At 39.3% G+C, this 19,918-nt stretch overlaps 1 protein-coding gene across 8 annotated transcripts in view; it reads right to left on the minus strand.

The window, feature by feature from the left end:
• Positions 1-19,918, minus strand: part of SIK3 (SIK family kinase 3) — a 277,323-nt gene that overhangs the window by 108,278 nt on the left and 149,127 nt on the right. For all 8 annotated transcript variants that reach the window (XM_071212345.1, XM_071212343.1, XM_071212341.1 and 5 more), the window contains 2 exons: positions 14,380-14,496; positions 11,137-11,200 (listed from right to left, as the gene is read on the minus strand). In XM_071212345.1, the coding sequence (XP_071068446.1) occupies positions 11,137-11,200; positions 14,380-14,496 (181 nt within the window). The remainder of the gene's footprint in view (positions 1-11,136; positions 11,201-14,379; positions 14,497-19,918) is intronic.

Here is a 19,918-nt window from a genome sequence, read left to right on the forward strand (position 1 = left end):
TCTTTTGTATGTTTGCTTTCGGAGGTCATTTCTTCAAGCTTACCAATCCTTTCTTCTGCCTCCTCAAATCTACTATTATATATTTCCACTGTGTTTTTAATTTCATTTATTGTGCCTTTCATTCCCATAAGATCTGCTATTTTTGTATGCATGCTTTCAAATTTTTCTTTGTGCTCATCCAATATCTTAATATCCTTAATCTCTTTAGCCATCTCAGTGAATTTATTAAGGAGATTTCTTTGAGCATTTATGATTATTTGTCTCAACTCCTTTATGTCATCTGGAGGCTCATCTTGTTCCTTTAACTGGGCCATATCTTTCTGTTTCTTGGTGTGGATTGTAATTTTTTGTTGGCATCTTGGCATCTGGCTTACTAGATGTATTTATTCTGGGTGCAATTTCTCTCTTTAATTTAGGGATTTCTTGCCCTTTCTCCCTTGCTGGTTGTATAATAGGAGCCAAGGATGTAGTTGGTGTTGCAAGCTATGGAGGTTCAAGCTGCCCACATTTTCCAAGGCACAGATGAAGCTTCTCCCAACTTTCTCCTTTGCCAAGGTAGGAACAGAATCACAGCCCTGTATAATAATCCAAGTCTTGCAGGCCTAAACTCTAATTGCCCTGAGAGACTGATGACGCTTCAGTTCCCTTCCTCTCCTACATGGGGTGGGAATGGAACTGCAGGTGTGGGCAGCAGTCTATGCTATCCAGTTCCATAATGACTGCAGTTACCCTGGTAGACTTCCAACTACTCGGTTTGTGCCAGCCAAATGTACCTGCAGTTAACTGGAGAGGCTGGTGCAGGTCCCTCCAGCTTCCGCCCTCCTAGAGGTGGGGCTTAAGCATAGGCTAGGGCTGCAGTCCAATCTGGGTGAAAGAAGCCAATCCCTACTGTCACTGTGATTTTCAATCAGCCTGGCTTCCTCTCATGCCTGGGGTGGAGTCAAAATGGCAGCTACCTGCCTCTTTCGACCTGGACAGGTTCAAGCTTTAGCTGTTCTTAGCATTATATAAGTCAGCCAGCTGAAGTCGGTGGCCAACTGTCTCTTCCTCCTGTTCTTGGGAATGGAGCTTCCAACTCCAGCCACAGAACAGCTCCCAAGGAAGCTTGTGCCACCAGAGTAGGATGATCACCAGTCTCTGTGGCGTGGCCTGTATTTTCCCCAAGAGGCTCGTGCAGGTCCCCCCCAGGTTCCTCCCAGCTAGAGGTGGGGCTGGGGCTTAGGCTACTGCTGCAATCCAATCTAGATGGAAAGAAGCCAGTCCTTACCAGCACTGTGATTTCTAATCAGCCCCACTTATCCTCAGGTCAGGGGTGAAGTTAAAATTGCAGCTACCAGCCTCTTTCCGACTTAGACAGGTTAAAAGTTTAGCTGTCCTTAGGGTTATACTTTAGCCAGCCAAGTTTACTAATCAGTAGCTGAAGTTGGTGCCCAGTTGTCTCTTCCTCCCCCATTTTTGGAAAATGGAGCTTCCAATTCCAGCAGGGGATTAGCTCCTGAGGGAACTTGTGCTGCCAGTAGAGGATGGGCAGGCACCAGCCTGCAGGTCATCGAGGGCTCTACTTATGAATCTTCTCTGCAGATGGGTATTCTTCTCCTTCCATTCTTACAAGGATGTTGCAGGATGCTCTTCTGGTCTCCTGGAGTCCCCAAACAGGTGCTTTAGATAGCTCTGGATGATTACTAATTGCCCTGTAGAGTGAGCTGACTCTAGGAACTCCTTCCTCTGCCACCATCTTGTTGGTGTTCTGTGGTACATGTTTTTATTTCTCTTGGGCCTATACCTAGGAGTAGAAGTGCTGGGTCATATGGTAACTCTGTTTTACTGTTTAAGGAACTGGAGATTGTTTTCCTTAAGTGGCTAGATCATTTTACATTCCCATCAGCAGAGTAAAAAGGTTCAGATTTCTCCAGATACTCACCAATACTTGTTATTCTCTGACTTTTTGATTCTAGACATTCTAGCGAGTGTGAAGTGGTATCTCATTGTGCTTCTGAATTATATTTCCCTGAATACTAATGATGTACAGCATCTTTCCATGTGCTTTTGGCCATTTATATGTCTTCCTTGAAGAACTTTTATTCAAATCCTTTGCCCATTTTTAAATTGAGTTGTTTGTCTTTTTATTATTGAGTTATAAAAGTTCTTTATGCATTCTGGATAAAAGTCCCTCATCAGATATATGATTTACACCAATTTTTTCCCATTCTGTGGGTTATTTTTATGCTTTCTTAATGGGTTCCCTTGAAATACAAACTGTTTAAATTTGATGAAGTCCAACAAAAGAAGCCTTTGCCCAATACAAGTTTATGAAGACACTGCTAAGTTTTCTTCTAAGAGTTTTACAGTTTTGCTCTTACATTTGAGTATTTGATAGATTTGGAGTTAATTTTTGTATATGGTGTGAGGTAAGAGTCCCAAATCATTCTTTTCTCTTTTTTTAACATAATAAACTTTATTTTTAAAGAGGTTGTAAATTACAGAAAAGTTACATAGAAATTATGAGGGATTCCCACATACCCTATCCTCTCCCACAACATCCCCTGTATTTTTTAAAAGTAGTAGTACATTTTATTATGATGTATTTGTAAAATCTGCTCATTAAAAAAAATGCACATTTACAAAAATTACTTACTTGTGGTAAGGACTAACCTACCTACAGTAATAATCTAAAAAATAAAAGTCGTTGTGACATTTATCAGTACTTCACACATCTAACAAATGTTGAAGGAGGCAACTACCATTGCTATAACTTCTTTAAAGCCAAAAACTTAAGCATAAATCAGAATTAAAAGAAATTTCAGAATATTCATACTTGCATGCATTTTTGGCTGACGTTTCTAAGATTCCACATATAACAAAACCACAACTTTGAGGGCAAGGTGGCCCACGTGGCAAGGAGGCCCACGTAGGACTGCCACCCCACGCAGGAGTGCTGCTCTGGGTATGCCACCCAGCATGGGAATGCCACCCAGCGCACGAGTGCTGGCCAATGCAGGGAGCTGGTACAGCAAGATGATGCAATAAGAGACATAAGGGAGAGAAAACAAGAAGACTTAGCAGAACAGGGAGTTGAGGTGGCACAAAAGAATAATCACCTCTCTAACCACTCTGGAGGGTTCTGGGATCAGTTCCCAGAGCTGCCTAGTGAGAATATAAGCAGACAAAGAAGAACACACAGTGAATGAACAGAGAGCAGACAACGGGAGGAATGGGGGTGGGGTGTGGGTGGAAATAAATCTTGAAAAAAAAAAAGATTCAAATAAGTCATGCTATGCATTTTCCTTCATTGGGCTGTGATAAAATCTTCTCCAAATCTTACACCCTTGTTTTTTCCTTTCAGGCTGCAGCACCCCCTTTAGCATCTCTTACGAAGCTGGTCTTTTGGTAACATATTCTATCAGTTTTTGTTTGTCTATCAAGACTTTGAACTCACCTTAATTTTTTTTTAAAGATTTGTCCCCCAAACCCACTGTTTTGCACTCGCTGTCTGCTTTCTGTGTCTATTTGCTGTGTGTTCTTCTGTGTCTGCTTGTCTTCTCTATAGGTGGCACTGGGAACTGATCATGGGACCTTCCAGAGTGGGAGAGAGACACTCAATCTCTTGTGCCACCTTAGCTCCCTGGTCTGCTGTATCTCTTACTGTCTCTCCTCTGTGTCTCTTTTTGCTGCACCATCTTGGCAGGCCAGTACTCCTGTGCGGGCCAGCACTCCTGTGCAGGCCAGCACACTGCGTAAGTCAGCACTCTGTATGGGCCAACTTTCTGCTCAGACCAGCTTGCTACACAATCCAGCTTGCCTTCACCAGGAGGTCCCGTGAATCAAATCCTGGACCTCCTATCATATGGTATACAGGAATCCAATCACTTGAGCCAAATCCACTTCCCTCACCCTCATTTTTGAATGACAGCTTTGCCAGATTCACAATTCTTGGCTGGCAGTTTCTCTCTTTTAGTACCTTAAAAACATCATACCACTTTCTTCTCTTCTCCATGGTTTCTGATAAGAGGTCAACACTTAATCTTATCAAGTTTCCTTTGTATGTGATGCTTTGCTTTTCTCTTGCTGCTTTGGAATCCTCTTTATCTTCGGTATTTGTCATTCTGAATAGTAGGAGTCTCAGGGTAGGTCTAATAAGATTTATTCTGTTTGGGGTGCCCTGGTCCTTCTTGAATATTGATATTTATGTCCTTCAAGTTCTCAGTCATTATTTCCTCAAATATTCCCTCTGCTCCTTTTCCATTCTATTCTCCTTTTGGGACACCAATAATGCAAATGTTTATGTATTGTGCATTGTCATTCAATTCCCCGAGACTCCGTTCCATTTTTTTCATTCTCCTCTTTCTGTTCTTCTATCTTTTCCAGTTCAGATGTTCTGTCTTCGAAATCACTAATTTTGTCTTCAAGCAATTCAAATCTGTTCTTATGTGCCTCTAATGTATTTTTTTAAGATTTATTTTTTATTTATTTCTCTTCCCTTCCCCGGCCTCCCCCCCACCAGTTATCCGCTCTCTGTGTCCATTCACTGTGCGTTCTGTGTTCTCTTATATTCTTGTCAGTGGCACCAAGAATCTGTGTCTCTTTTTGTTGCATCATCTTGCTGCATCAGCTCTCTGTGTGTGCAGCACCACTCCTGGGCAGGCTGCACATTTTTCGCGCGGAGAGGCTTTCCTTATGGGGTGCGCTCTTTGCACATAGGGCTCCCCTACATGGGGGGACACCCTGCGTGGCACAGCACTCCTTGCGCGCATCAGCACTGCCATGGGCCAGCCCATCACATGGGTCAGGAGGCCATGATTTTGAACCCAGGACCCCCCATGTTGTAGGCAGACACTATCCATTGAGCCAAATTTGCTTCCCTCTAATGTAATTTTCAATCTCATCCACTGCATCTTTCATTCCTATAAGGTCTGTTACTTTTCTTCGCAGGCTTTCAAATTGTTCTTTATGCTCTCCCAGTGTCTTCTTAATATCCTTTATTTCTTTTGTCATATTTCCTTTAAATTCTTTGAAGTGAGTTAGGAGAGTTGTGTGATTATCACTGATTAATTATATTAAATCCTATATCTCTTTAGGATATTTGGTTTGTTCTTTCATCTGGACCATCATTTCCTGTTTCCTAGTATGGCTTGTAATTTTTTGCTTATGCCTAGGCATCTGAATATGTTGGTATATTTACTTTGATGGCTAATTTCTCTCTCTTATTGGGTTTTATCCCCCCACAGATCTCCTTTGATATTTGGTTCAACTTATTCCCAGTCTTAAAAATTACCCAGCTTACGTTTTCAAAATCGTGCCAGGGACTCACTATGAGGTGCAGATTTTCTCCCAGGGGTTGGAACAGAGAGCATGAGCAGGTTTTGTCCATGCAGTTTCCAGACAGGCAAGCAGGTGGCGCTAGTCAACGAACCTTTCTGTGTAGGTGTTTTAATCTGAGCTTTCTTGCGCTCCTGTGTTGAATATCCAGATAAGAGATTCAAAGCAGGCTCTGCTATCTGAATTCACTGAAAAAAAGTACCCCGACCTCCCCTCCCTTTTCTCTTGAAACAGCAGACAAGGCAGAAGATGCCTGTTTCCCTCTGAGTAGACCACAGTGAGACAGACGTTTTACCCCAGCTTAATATCTTGTGGGGAGAGGAAGGAGCCCTTCCCAGCTGCTGTAAGGGCTTGGTAACTCATGTTTGTCTTTTTTGGCTTTTTTCTCTCTCTGTTCCCTGCCCTCTGGGAGTTGTGTAGCACTGTCGTAATCTGCTGACCACCAAAGCAGATCCCCCCCCCAATATCTTTTGGTTCTTGCTCCATTGCTTTTGTGAGAGCATCCAGTCCTGCCTGTCAGTCTGTCACCATCTTACCCCAATCCTCCAGACTCTCCCAAATTCATTCTTCTGAATGCAGCTATACTTTTGTTCCCGCCACCATTTGCTGAAAAGACTACTCTTTCCCTACTGGATGGTCTTGGCACCCTTGTTGAAAATTTGTTCACCATAAATGTAAGGGTTAATTTCAGGATTTTCAATTCTATTGCATTGTATACCCTTGTGCTAATACCACCCTGTCTTGATTACTGTTGCTTTGTAGTAATTTCTGAAAACTAGCAAGTGTGAATCCTCCTTTGCTCCTTTTCAAGAATGATTTGGCTATTTTTGGTCCCTTGGAATTCCATATAAATTTCAGGAATCAGTTGGTCAATTTCTACACATAAGTCAGTTAAAATTTGATGGGGATTGCATTGAATCTGTAAATCAGTTTGAGGAGTAGTGCCTTCTTAACAATATTCAGTCTTTCAATCCATGAATACAGGATGCTTTTCCAATTGTTTCAATCTATTTTAATTCATTCCAACAATGTTTTGGAGTTGTTGGAGTATAAATTTTACATTTCTTTTAAGTTTATTCCTAAGTATTCTTTTTGATGCTATTGTCAGTGTAACTGTTTATTTTCAGATTGTCCATTGCAAGTATACAGTAATACAACTGATTTTTGTATACTGATCTTGCACCCTGAAACCTTGCAGAACTTGTTTATTAGCTCTAATAGTTCTTTAGTGGACTCCTTGGGAATTTCTATCCACAAAATCATATCATCTGCAAGGAGAGAGAGTTTTACTTCTTCCTTTCTGATGTAAATACATTTTATACCTAATTTCCCTGACTAGAACCTCCACTCAACACTGACTAGAAGTGGAAAGAGCAGAAAACCTTGGCTTATGTTTGATCATAGGGGGAAAGTCTTTGACTAATTAAATATGTTACCGGTGGATTTTTTGTAAATGCTACATATCAGGTTGCCTTTCTATTCCTAGTTTGCTGAATATTTTTATCATGAAAAAGTACTGGATTTTGTCAAATTTCTTTCCTGTGACTACTGAGATGATCTTGTGATCTTTGTCTTTTAGTCTATTGGTATGCTATTATTAAGTTAATTGATATTTGGATGCTGAACCAACCTTGCATTTCTGGGGTACATTTTACTTGTCATAGTGCATAATTCTTTTGCTGTATAATCCAAGTTGCTGGATTCAGTTTGCTAACATTTTATTGAGGATTTCTGGATCCATTCTTATAAGAGATAAAGGTTTTAGGTTGTTTTTCTTTTTCTTTTTCCTTGTGATTACCTTTTTCTGGTTTTGGTATCTGGGTATGTTTTAGTCATAAAACGTGCTGGATTTAACTATGGGAATTTATTTGCTTACAAGCTTTCAGTTTTGAAGCCACAAAAATGTCCCCAAAAAAGGCATCATCAAGAAGAGAAGAACAGCTGCTGGAGACCCTGGGCTCCTCTGTCACATGGTAAGGCACATGGCAGCATCTGCTGGACTCTCCCTTCTCCTCCAGGGTTTCCTTGCTTTCAAGCTAAAAGTTTGGCAATTTTTATCTTTTTGGATATTCCCATAGTTACCCTGCAGTGACAGTGGATTCCGTCTATAGGGCAGGTCCCTTTCTTTCCCAGATCACACTCAGCTGTTAAACTCTCCTAACTGCAGGCTGATTGCTCTACTGTTTTTCAACAATGCCTACGGCATAAATTGCTCTACAAACTAATCCAAGCAAATTCTGTCTCTGAAAGTTCAGTTTCTGATGTTAGGGTTTGATTTTTGTTCTGACCCCAGGAGGGTTCTTCTCAGCTGTCATAGTTTCTGGTTCTCTCCTGCAAAGCAGCCAGCCTGGAGCTTGGCCTATATCTTGAATCTCCTCCCAAGTGCCTCTCACCACAATCTCCACTGTTCTTAAGAATTGCCCTCAGTGGCCATGTTGCTAAAGATGCGACACAAGGATGATTACTAACTGAGGGGGTACAAAATCCCACGCCTCCTGCTCGAGGAACTAACACTGTGGTACAGTTCCTACTCCAGAGCGCGTCATAGTACAGGCCGAGGCTGGGCTCCACCGGAGGCTGCCACCTTGCTGAGCTGCTCCCTCAGCCCTGCCTGCAGCCCTCGCACCCTCACAGAGTCCTCCTGAGCATTCTCCCTCAATAAAGCATTTCACAAGGAAAACAAAACAAAACAAAACAAAAACAAACCAAAAAAGAGCACCCTTAGACTTGAACTTCCTTACTTTCTATTGCAAATGATGTTACTTCCTTTGGGAAGAGATTGGGAGCTTTCGGTTTGTTTGGCCTATTTCTCCTCATAGACAAAAATCTGTGAGCCAGGGTTCTGGAGCAGGGAGTGGAGACAGTGGTGAGCTTCTCGCTGATTACTCCTCCACCCCCCAGGACCGGTGCACTGGGAAGTGGAGAGGGGGTGGCAATCTGGGGTCCTCTGAGCTTGCCTCTCCTGGTGTTCTCAGGATGATTAGAGCCCCCCTATTCTCAGCACACGGTACCCAAGGCAGAGCCTCAGTTCCAGGGAACCCTGGCTGGCCTGGAGCTTAGTTAGCTTCAGCAATAGGAAGGGAAGCAGGATGAGAAACGCTGACATCCTTCCTTCTCCTCCTGGGAATCCCTGCATCCGAAAGCTGCAGGTAGAGGGAACCCTCTGGTCTCCGCTACAGCAGTCCTGAGTGGCTACAGCAGTCCTGAGTGGCGACTCCACCTCCCTGAGCTGAGAGACAGAAGAGAGGGGTCCATCTAGGTTCAAATACCAGACGCCTGCCTTTCTTATGAATTTCAATAGGTGTTCTGGAATAGGTAGATGTTTCTTTGTTTGCTGTTTGCCTTTCTGGCCATTTCCAGGGGCTTAAATGGTTGTTTTTGTTTTGTTTTTCTAGTTTTCACTACTTTCACTGGGGAGTGAATTAGTGGCACACACGCTGTCATGCTGGACATCAATCTGCCATTCATTTGTTCATATGAAGATGAAAGAAAACACTGTGCTAGGGTTTTATATATGCTATCTCATTTAATCTTCACAACTGTGAGGGAAATATTATGGATCTTTCTTTTACAAACCATGAAACTGAGACCCAGAAACAGTACTTGGGTCCAAGCAAAACAGGAAATAGGTGGCAGAGATCTGATTCAAATGCAAGTCTAACTGTCCCCAAAGCCCATATTCCTGGCTGCTTTCTTCTTATTTACAGACACCCTTTTAAAAATCAGAACTCATCAGATTCTTAATTCCCTGTGCAGTCCCAATAATTTCTTTAGGTAATATACCATTGCCTTCCTCATTTGGATCTCTTATAATGATATTATCAGAAGTACCATTCCTGGAAATGCCCACCAAGTCCATACCCAGGGGATTGCTGTCTTTTTTTTAAGGTACCAAGGCCAGGGATTGAACCCTAGAGCACGTATGTGGAGAGCCAGCACTCAGCTGCGGAGCCACATCGGCTCCCAAGTTGATTTTGTTTGCTTTTAGGAGGCACTGGGGACTGAACCTATATAGGAAGCAGGTGCTCAACTGCTCGAGCCACTTCTGCTCCCCTCTTGTCTGTACTTTGGAATTGCTTTCAAAGAGCAGGGTAGATTTGATGTGTCCCGTGTTTGTTTCCTTGAATGTTATAAATATTTACATGACAAAATCACAGTTCTCTCAAGATTCCCATGGCTTCTTCACCAACCAGTGCCCTTCTAGCTCAAGGATTTGGGAGACATTTTTTTTTTACAGAATACAATTTCTAAAAACTATGTCCAGAAAGTGCAAATTGTCCATTCATCTTTGTGTCCATTTGTGATCAGAATTAATAGTTTCATCATTAATATCTGCTTGGCATGTCAGGCCATGGCACACTACCCCAATGACATGATTGCTATCTCTCTTTCCCAACACTTTTCTTTTCTAGTTCATGGATTTCCATATAGCCATGCCCTTCAGGAAGACTACGTTGATATGCTCCAAGAGACAACCACACTGCCAGCTGTACTACTGCTTTCACCTATGGTTTCACAGTTTCAGTTCCTGTGCTTAACATAATGTTGATTTCTATGTCTGTCTTTTCTACCATGACATGAGCTCGTGAGTGGAAAAACAATTTCGTAAAAGAAGTTAGCCTCTCCAGGACATGACTGGCATATAAATATTATAAATATTAAAAGTCTATTATACCTTTCTTGATGCACAATGTACACAATGCCAAATGGTTCCATTTCTTTGAAATACAGTTTCTCTTCCAATGCTAAATTCTGATTATAAATTTCATTCCATCACCATTAGCCTTACCATAAAATAAACATGTACCTGAAACCAATTAATGATAAAATTAACAAATAATGCTGCCTTTAAAAAGGACTAGCAATTATGCTAAAGACGCTTAGACAACCAAAAAACCACAGTATTATTTGGGTCAGTTTAACACACCAAAAAAATCCAACTGCCCAGCCCTAAAAAATGTGAATGTATTTGCAATTAATAAAGTACCCATATTTATTTATTTAAAATTCAAAAACTCTTACCTTCCAGATTTAAGCCAAAACAAAATCCAAAAAATAAATAAAATAGATAAACCCAAAATATAAGAAATATTTCTCTGTATTTAACTACAGAAAAAAACAATGACATACATGTTAATCTTTGTTTGAAAGTTTTACCTTTACCTGGTTCTATTTATTACTGTTATAAAAAAAATAAATAATTTTTTTGGGCCAGTTTTCAGCACCTCAAAAAGTCAGATATCCTGGTAACAAATTCTCCAGCTTATTTCTGATGTTGTGCTAAAGCTAAGTGTGAGAGAAAAAAAAATAGCTACTGAAGGCAAAACCTCCAAATTAAAAGAATCATCAAGGGGAACTGTGAACACATGGTAAGGAAGGTAGTTACATGTTATATTTAAACAAAGTTTTAAAAATGCATCAGGGTGAGCGTGTTTGCTCTACGTCGCTCCTTCTCACACGACAGAGGCCCACACACTTGTGCAAGTGCTCTCGCACGTGGTGACCTCTGGGAGGATATGGTGGTAGGAAGACCCCCTGGCAGCACGTCCAGAAGTGATGTTTGTTTTTGGAGATCTTCAATTCCTACTGTCAACACCTAATTGAAACAGATGAAACATCTTGGCTAAGGAAACACAAAGATGATAAGGGGATTTTCATAGGTGAATCACAGAAAATTAAAATGATTTTATTGATAACACATGACAGGACTAAAGGACAGCATCAAGTGACAGATCCTCAAGAGACAAGGCATTAAGCAGCTATTTCAGGTCTACCACAGTGGGCTCAAGAGCTGTTTAAAGAATGCAGTAAAGTACTTACCAAATATTTCCCCTCCACTAGCATATTCTGTCACCAGATAAATCATCCGTTCTGTCTCCATAACCTGGTGCAAAGGCAGGAAAGTGACAGACAGTGACACAAATGACAGGCTGATAAAGGAAGAGAAACTAATGACTCCTCTTTTGTTATTTGAAATATTAATAATTCTACTCCTTAAAGGAAACTTAAAACTTTGCGGGGGGGGAACAGATATAAATGTTATTAAGAAGAAAGGAAAAATTAAGTATTCCTTTAAATTCTTGAAAGAATCGTTTACTACTTGAGACAGTCCTTTTGTTCTTTCATGAGGTCTCTGCAATCTCGTCAGCTATGTAAAACTAAGGAGCAAAGAAGCTGCTGAGAACATTCAACATCAATCACCAGAAGCTCAAAAATGTGCCCTTCTTCCCAAAAAAGGGAAGAAAGACTTAGGGCAAATAATGGGAATCACCTAAGAAAGCATATATGGCTATTTTTTTTTAAAATAGAATGACAACTTCTCTATCCACTGCCCATTTATTTACAAATGGTAACAATAATTTTAAATTAGCCAACCCTTCAAGTAATATAAGTTACTCATTTGCATTTTGGCTTGGTCCTTATTTTGCCACTTTTTTAATAAGTTGTAGTAAGCTGTCAGTCAGTCCTTTCTTCTCTTTTAGCTTTTTCTTTAAACATTTTTAAAAAGTAACACATGCTCATTGTAAACATTTTAAATACATAAGTATGTACAGAAAAGGCCGAAAGTTTCTCTCTTCCAAACTCCCTCCATCTCACTCACAGAGGAAATATTAACAGTTTAGAGTTTTCCAATAGAAATATCATGTAAGTCACATATACAATTTAAAATTTTCTAGAGTCAACATTTAAAAAGTAATCAGAAAAATGTGAAATTAATTCTAGTAATAAATTTATTTACCCAATATATCCAAAATACTATCATCTTAACAATTTTTAAAAACTGTACAGGGCTTCAGGTTTTTTACTTAAATTAGTTAAAATTAAATCAAATTAAAAGTTCACTTCCTCAGGTACTCCAGTGATCTTTCAAGTACTTAGTAGCCACATGGGCCTAGCAGCTAGCACACTGTACAGCGCAGTCCTGGCCTTTCACTATACCTTACAATTACATTTATTTATTTCCCAGTTACTTCTTCTTAGATATCTTTACATACATCAATAGTATATAATAGTATTATGTTTTCTAATAATAAACCTATCTCTTCTTTGTAATGGCTTCATAGTATTCTACTGTATGAGTGCACATTAATTTAATTTTCCAAGCCAAGAAAATGTTTTTTTTTCCTTTTTTCTCTTTAAAAGATGTCTGCTGGTGACATCAGCCCATTGGTTTTGTATTGCTTCTGAACTCTATATGTCAATTCAATTTATACCTTCAAAAGTAAGCACTCTACATATATGCAAGTGTTTAGAAAATAAATGTCATATTGTATATTTTCTTTGTACCCCCAAGCCTTTCATGAACTGCAAATGTTCTTTTTACTATTAAACTTTCCAGAGGTTCAAAAACTTTTTCCCTATACCTCTATTTGCTCCCGCTATAAAGCTAAGAAGACTGAAGCTTCAGCAAATGACCTGAAAACTACCTTGAAATATGATAAAATTTGATAGCCATTAACCTCGGTACCTCAGGCTTTCCAATTACGAATACCAACTACCAAAGAGTATAATTAAGTCAGAGTTAGCAGTATGGAAATTCTTAAAGGCTAATGAAATCTTGAGTGAGATAGGTAAACTTGCTGAATTCAGTTATAAGGTTAACACCTACAAGTGAACCTCTTGAGGAAGGTCCTTCTAAGCCCTCCATTTATTTAACATGTTCTTTTTCTTTAAAAGGTAAGGCCCAGAAGTTTACTCAGTCTATTAGGATAGGAAGTCAAGGTTAGACACCTGCAAGTTTGTAGATTCAGGTCTTCAGGCAGCACCAGGATGCTTTCACAGGTTTGCTTCTGGGACTAAATGTGGGTGTGGCTCTACATAATTTATTCTAATATATTTCAACAGGTCTGTTCCCACTGACCTAATTTATTTAATTTATGTGATCAGCTGATGCCAAAGAAGGGCTCCAGAGCTGTAGTCTCTTTTTCTTTTTTTTTTAGGGTTATGAACCCAGGACCTTGTATATGGGAAGCAAGCACTCATAACACTGAACCACATCTGGTCCCCTACAGCTGTAGTCTTAAGCACATATACTAATGTCACGACATGCCTTTTCTTAAAATTAATAGATGACAAAGCTTACTTATTGTGACTTAGATGTGCTTCCTCCACTCTTACACATGGTCCCATGTCTGGACCAGTAACCACTGACTAACAGCAGCAAATGAACCGAGCAGGTGGTCACTTCCTTCAGGGGTGGTACCTGCTCTGGCAGAAAGCAGTGAGCAGGACTGGCCTATACAGAGGCAGAGCCCATGACTGCCAACACACTGCAATCTGAGAAGCATCACAAAGCCCCACCTCTCCCAAAATATCTCTTTCACCAGCCTGCTGATAAGGCAAGGTCCTCCCTTCCTATCTGGCTTGAAATTCCAGCCATCAGATTTTTTTATTTTACATTAAGGCTCTGGAATCATTTGATGATGGCATGAAGTATGCAAGTTGCTTGGGAAGGAAAGAAAACTAGGATAGATAACTCTCCCATTACAGATAATCAGTCTCTTGCTTATCAAACTAATCAAATATTACCTTGGAAAACTAAGTCCAGGATCCTACTAGAATTAGAAAAGACATAGGTTTTGATTGATGCAAGAAGTCATAATTAAAATACCTTTGCCATGAAAAATTTATAGCATGATCACAGAAATTCAAATTTAAATAATGTTATATTCATCTTTAGATTTTCACCTCTCACAATTATTGATTCCTTTTGTGTTTCCCATTCTATTTTAGAATTCTGACCTAAACAAATTAACAAAGTTCTCATCATCTTCTATATAATTTCTCTTTAAATTCTCACTAGGAATGGAGTCCACATTTTAATGAACAAATGTCAAAAGCCTACTTAGGTAGGACAGACCTTACTAGTAAGTGCCCATAGGAAACAAGAGGCTATTGGGTACTGAGTCGCAGAATAGAAGGATGGGGAAAATAGTTACGATGAACATATGAACATATAGACAACTTGTAGATGTTCACCCACCCACCTATTCTTCAAAGGTAGCTAGAAATACAACTAGTTTTTTTGGGTTCTTTGTAGCTATACAATATTGGTGATCCTACCTGGTAGAGCCTGATAATATGGGGGTGACAAAGCATCTTCATGATTTGAACTTCCCGAAAAATCTTCTTAAGGTTTTCTTCATCTAGCTGGGTCTTATCTATGATCTTGATAGCAACCTGACGAGAGAAAAAGCATATTTACTCTACTGCATTTTTAAAAGCTGTTTACTAAGGAAAATTAAATCCACTTTAAAGCATTGTATTCCACAAAATGCAAGCCACCAGTATTTTGTTTAGTCTATCAATGAAGAAAATGAATCTGTTCTTTTAAAAAGACAGAAATGGATTCCTCGCAAGTTGGTCTCAAAGGAACAGACTCCAAAAGCCAATGGGTCTTCTGCCATTTCTTAAATCGCTTTTGCAGTAAAACACCATGACAAAACACTTAATTACTCCACAGATGTGGTTAAAGTCTGGGTCAAATCACGCTTCAGTATAGATACCAATATATAGGGCTTCTTTCTCATTAAGACAAGAAGCTTGTATCATAAAAACAGGATGTTCTACTAAGATTCCACCAGGAATTTCACAGGGCCTTTTTCCACTAGGTGCTCAAATAACTCAATAATAGCAGCAGCGACGGCGGCAGTTACCACACTGAATATTTACAAGGTACCAGGCATAATTCTTGATACTCTACGAGTACAGGATCATTTAAATCTTACAGTAACCCCATATTATTATTAACCTTGTTTTTACAAATAAGGAAACTGATACACCAGAAATTAATTTACCCAATATTAAATAATTTATAGTAAATATGTGGCGGATTCAGAATTGAAGCCCAGGTAGCCTGGCTCTAGAGCCAAATTCTTAATGATATATTAAAAATGGTGAAGATCTTTCTACATTAAATACATACTGCTTCAGCATAAAACATTTCTATTTTGTCATCGCTATTGGATACCCAGCAGCACATACATTTTAAAGCAGTATGAAAAGTTGACAGACTTTTAAAAAATCTACTAAATCTAAACTTACTCATTCTTCTCAGTAAAATGCTCAAAATATTTGTGTTGCCCCCAAACACCTCTATATCTCAGTTTCAATTACTCAACAGTACATACTAAATAAATTTAGTTTAATGAATACATCTATTGAAAGGCCTGGGCTAGGCAAACTCTAGTCATTTCTACTTCTTAAAATTCTATAATTCTGTATACTGGGAGAGGGAAAGGAAACCTATTTACTACGGAAAAAAAGAAAAACTGGGAAGCAAAATGTCAACACTAAAACTGTTTATAGCCCAGAGATAAAAATTGTATGGAACTATACAAGACAGAGTATTCAACTGTATGAAAGAACAGCATAAAAGTAACGGAGTTGTTTCAGGAGTTAGAATGAGAACTAATGGAAGAAAGGCACAAGAAGACCAATTTCCGCTTGATTCAAAGAACATTTAGCCCTGCTTCGTGATGGGGCGTGGTGAAATGAGCTGGGCAGAGCTTGAACTCCAAGGGATTAGTCAGACATGGCCTTCTCCTCAGGGAGCTCACAATCTAGTAGGGGAAAGACATGGGTGAAACAGCTAACATATTACAGTGTTGGAAGTGCAATAAATAGAACTATGTGCAAGGAATAATGGTAAAACAGAGGATGGAGAATGCCCTTCACCAGGGAAGAAGAGGTAGAAAGATGTAGGGACAGACTTCACAAAAAGGCAGAACTTGAGAATGGGAAGAATTGGGATAGGCAGAGAGGAGGACAGAGAATTTCATGAGGAAAAACAAGCAGTCATGAGCAAATCTCACCAGCTGCTTTCTCCCCAATAAGCAGTCTCGAATCCTATGACCCTTGACCACTAGCATTTCTACTTCTCTTCATTACTGTGTCACATCATGTACAGGACCTCAACTCCAGCAAGTAGCCTGGCACCTGCTCTTGCTTCTCTCAGAATAGCTCCCAAAACAAAACAAAAGCATGGCAGACAATGTCCCTTTCTGAACCAAAAGTAAGGTCTTAACAATTATTAAAATCTTACACATGAATAGCACATTGTCACTTACAGAGTGGTTTCATATAAACAACAAATATAGAAACTCACAAACCCATAGCAGAGCATCCCAACTAGAGTGAAAATAGATCACAGGTAAGGCCATGGGTAGATGGTACTGGATCACCTCCAGCCTCCAGCTGCCTCATTTGTTTACCCCAGGGAAAATATTATCATTTTCCTTGTGTGCCATAATGCCCTAAAGTTTGGGAAGCACTGCTAGGATGTGCTGATCTTAACAACAGGGGACATCAACTATGCTAGGATTGTGTCCGAAATCCCCCACCTCTCTTTAGTCCCTACTTCCTGGTAGAAGTATTTTAGAAAGAGACAGCAGGGATGAGGGCCTTCAAGGCACTTTTCATCCCCAGCAGCGTATCGGGCCACACTGTAATTAGGGGTGTCATACAATGGGGCCTCCCTGATCCACAGAGGACACCCCCTGAATTTCATTTGCATTCTGAGACAACAGGATCTTCATAAATGTAAAGAGACTACCAATCTCACCATCTATGAGAACAAAGTTGGCTTAAATTTTATGATGCATATCTTACACTCAATAAATATTTGTTAATTTAATAAAGATAAAGGTATAGCACAGATGGAATTTTACATTTTGTAACAAGTATATCTGACTTCACATAAAGGGAATATGGTCAAAGAACGACCTCTATATTATGAAATATATTCTTATCTTTTCAGGGAAAATAGCATTAATTAGAACCTGTTCTTAGGATGTGGATACAGAGATGCTTCAAATGAAATACTCTTGAGTGAGATTTAAGAATTCATGAGAAATCTCTACCTAGCAGCCAAATACAGTGGTCAAAACAAGGAGTCTTGACTCAAGCCTTGGTTCAAAATCTTGAGACCTTCCCCTTAATGTGTAACCTTGAGCAAGTTATTTAATTTTTCTGTGACTCCTTATCTAAAAAATGATGGCAACATGAAAGTCACTACTGTAAGGGTTGTTGGGGATTAACTAAATTAATATATGCAATCTGCTTAGTATAATGCCTGGTACATGATAAAGACACAATACACACTAATTACAGGTATCGCTGCTGTTGTTATTTTGGTTTTTCTAAAATCAAGCCTTAAATTTTAGGCATTCCTGAGCAAGGATTAGATTTGCTTCACCAAGCAACATAATCTTGGGTCTGAAACACATCAATTCCTTACTCAAGGGGCAGTGCGGGGCCAAGAAGTAAAGGAGCTAACAATTTGTGGGCAGCATTCAGAACCAACTGTCTGCTGCCAGCTGATGCGGGAAGAACATGGAAGGAAGGGAGGTAGAAAAAAAATGCATTCCATTCAGGATCATCACATGCAGCCAGGGATGGAAGCCACAGCAAGACTTGACCCTGAGGGATGTGCCAGAGAGAAAGCGGTCTGCTTCTTCAGGGAAGGCCAGGTTCCTCTGCCACTTGTACTAAGTAGCCAGCACTCAAAAGGAGGTCCCTTGTGCAACTAGGCAATGGCACAACATCCAAAGTGGACCACTTAGAGGCGAAGACAACATCCTAGAGCTGTGTGCTCAGCCCCCACCTCAGCTGCAAACTGGAAAGTAGGGATTTTCTAAAAAGCAGAAAAGTACCGATGAAACAAGAGAAAACTACCAAGTTTGGGGCAGGTGGTTGGCAAGCAGATATGATTATTTTAAGAATACCTGGACAGATGAATGAACATGAAATTTCACAGCTAGGTTACTGGAGGCTGTATAATAAAGGTTTTAGTGTAAAGTACACACTAATTGCTTGAGAAATTAAATGTGTCCAGAGCAAAAGTTAAATAAGTAGGTAAAAAAAAAAAACCTCTCAAGGAATGTGTTTACATTAGTGCTGGAAATCTATGAATCACATACTTGTACTTACATATGAAAATTTTAACAAGTAAAGGAAACTTCCAAATTTCTTACTAAAAGACTGTATTTTTCCTAATTAAGCTTGTTCCACAGAGAATATTTTTATCCTACAGAAAGCATTTTGTGAATTGATACTATAATATTAATTAAACATGGCTTTGAAATTGTATCAAAATGTTGCTAAATAGATACAGACTGTGGAAATCCTGATTCCTGCTCAAGATATTTCCATTCAACAAACTCTTCTTTTTCTATGGGCATGAGTCAAGGGAGGGGGGGAAACCCAAGTTTAGATTGTGCCAAATTTAAAGTAATAAATAGTTCTTTATTATTCATTCTAAAAGGAGAAAAACAGTCATTTCCCCTTTTAATTCTCACTTTAATTCTCACAGTTCCTTTAACTCTTACCTCATTTTAGCAAGCACGGTAATATTTATAGGGAATGACACTGGAAAAAAAATAGCGGTTTCTTCACAATAGGCATAATTCACTTGCATATCCCGACACCACATTCATAGACTAAAAGCCCAGGAACCAAAGATTTAGCATTAAGATCAAAACAAACCACCCTTCTTTCTCACCCTTTCCCCTCGGAAATAAATCCCCCCAAGTAGGTCTTTTCATTTAGGTATATGCTATGACAAATGGAACAGATAATGAAAGGAACTAATTAGGAGGAAAGTGCGAGGATTACAAGCGCTGAAATTCCTCCAGAAAGAGAAATAGTATGCAGATGCATGTACAGTAATTTCATAGAATAAAATAAACATAACGAATGCTTTTAAGAAGAAACAGGAAACAAGGCTTAGGGCATTTGTTCTCAAACTTTGGTCCAGGGGCCCCAGTGTCCCTTGCAGTTTGGTAGAAAACTGACAAAGTGAGGGTATAGAGGTAAGTTTATAAATTCAATATTCTTTCAAGGAAGAAAACTCTACTTCTCATCGGAATGTCTTACAAGTTGGGCAAATATTAAACTTTTTGCAACTGTGAATTATTTTCTATGGGGTTCTGTTTTTATATTAACTCCTAGGTTAACAGGAACCTATTTCTATTAAATTTAGTTTCCTACTAAATTTCTATAGGAAATTTTTTCTCTATCCCTATGACAAAGCTTACTGACTCTAGCTCACTCGCTCAGTTATAGAATTATTTTATTCTGAGTTGTTCAATACAGTAGTATCAGCCACATGTGACTACTGTGCATTTTAAATGTGGCTAGTCTGAACTGAGGTGAGTTAAAAATGTAAAATGCACACCAGATTGCAAAGACTTAGATTTTAAAAAAGAATGTAAAGTATATCATTGAGAATTGTTATACTGATTACATATTGAAATATTTGGGATATACATGGTCAAATAAAACGTATTATTAAAACTAATTTCACCTACTTCTTTGTATTTTTGTAAATACGGCTACTAGAAAATCTAATCCCTATATGGCATGCATCTTACTGTATAACACTTGTCTAGATGATGCCAATAAGCTGTATAACTAGCCCACCACCAGGAAAATTATTCAGAAACAGTTGATTCGATATTGAGAATGCCAGTTACCTACCTCACAGACAGTTGGCGCAGGTTATAAGACACTTTATGTTCAACCAGTGCCATGGGAAAGAATCTCAAGTAAAGCCTCAAAAGATCCATTGCAAGAACCCGATTTAATTACATCAAAAAACCAT

Source organism: Dasypus novemcinctus, chromosome 27, assembly GCF_030445035.2.
Source record: "Dasypus novemcinctus isolate mDasNov1 chromosome 27, mDasNov1.1.hap2, whole genome shotgun sequence".
NCBI classification, from domain to species: Eukaryota; Metazoa; Chordata; class Mammalia; order Cingulata; family Dasypodidae; genus Dasypus; species Dasypus novemcinctus.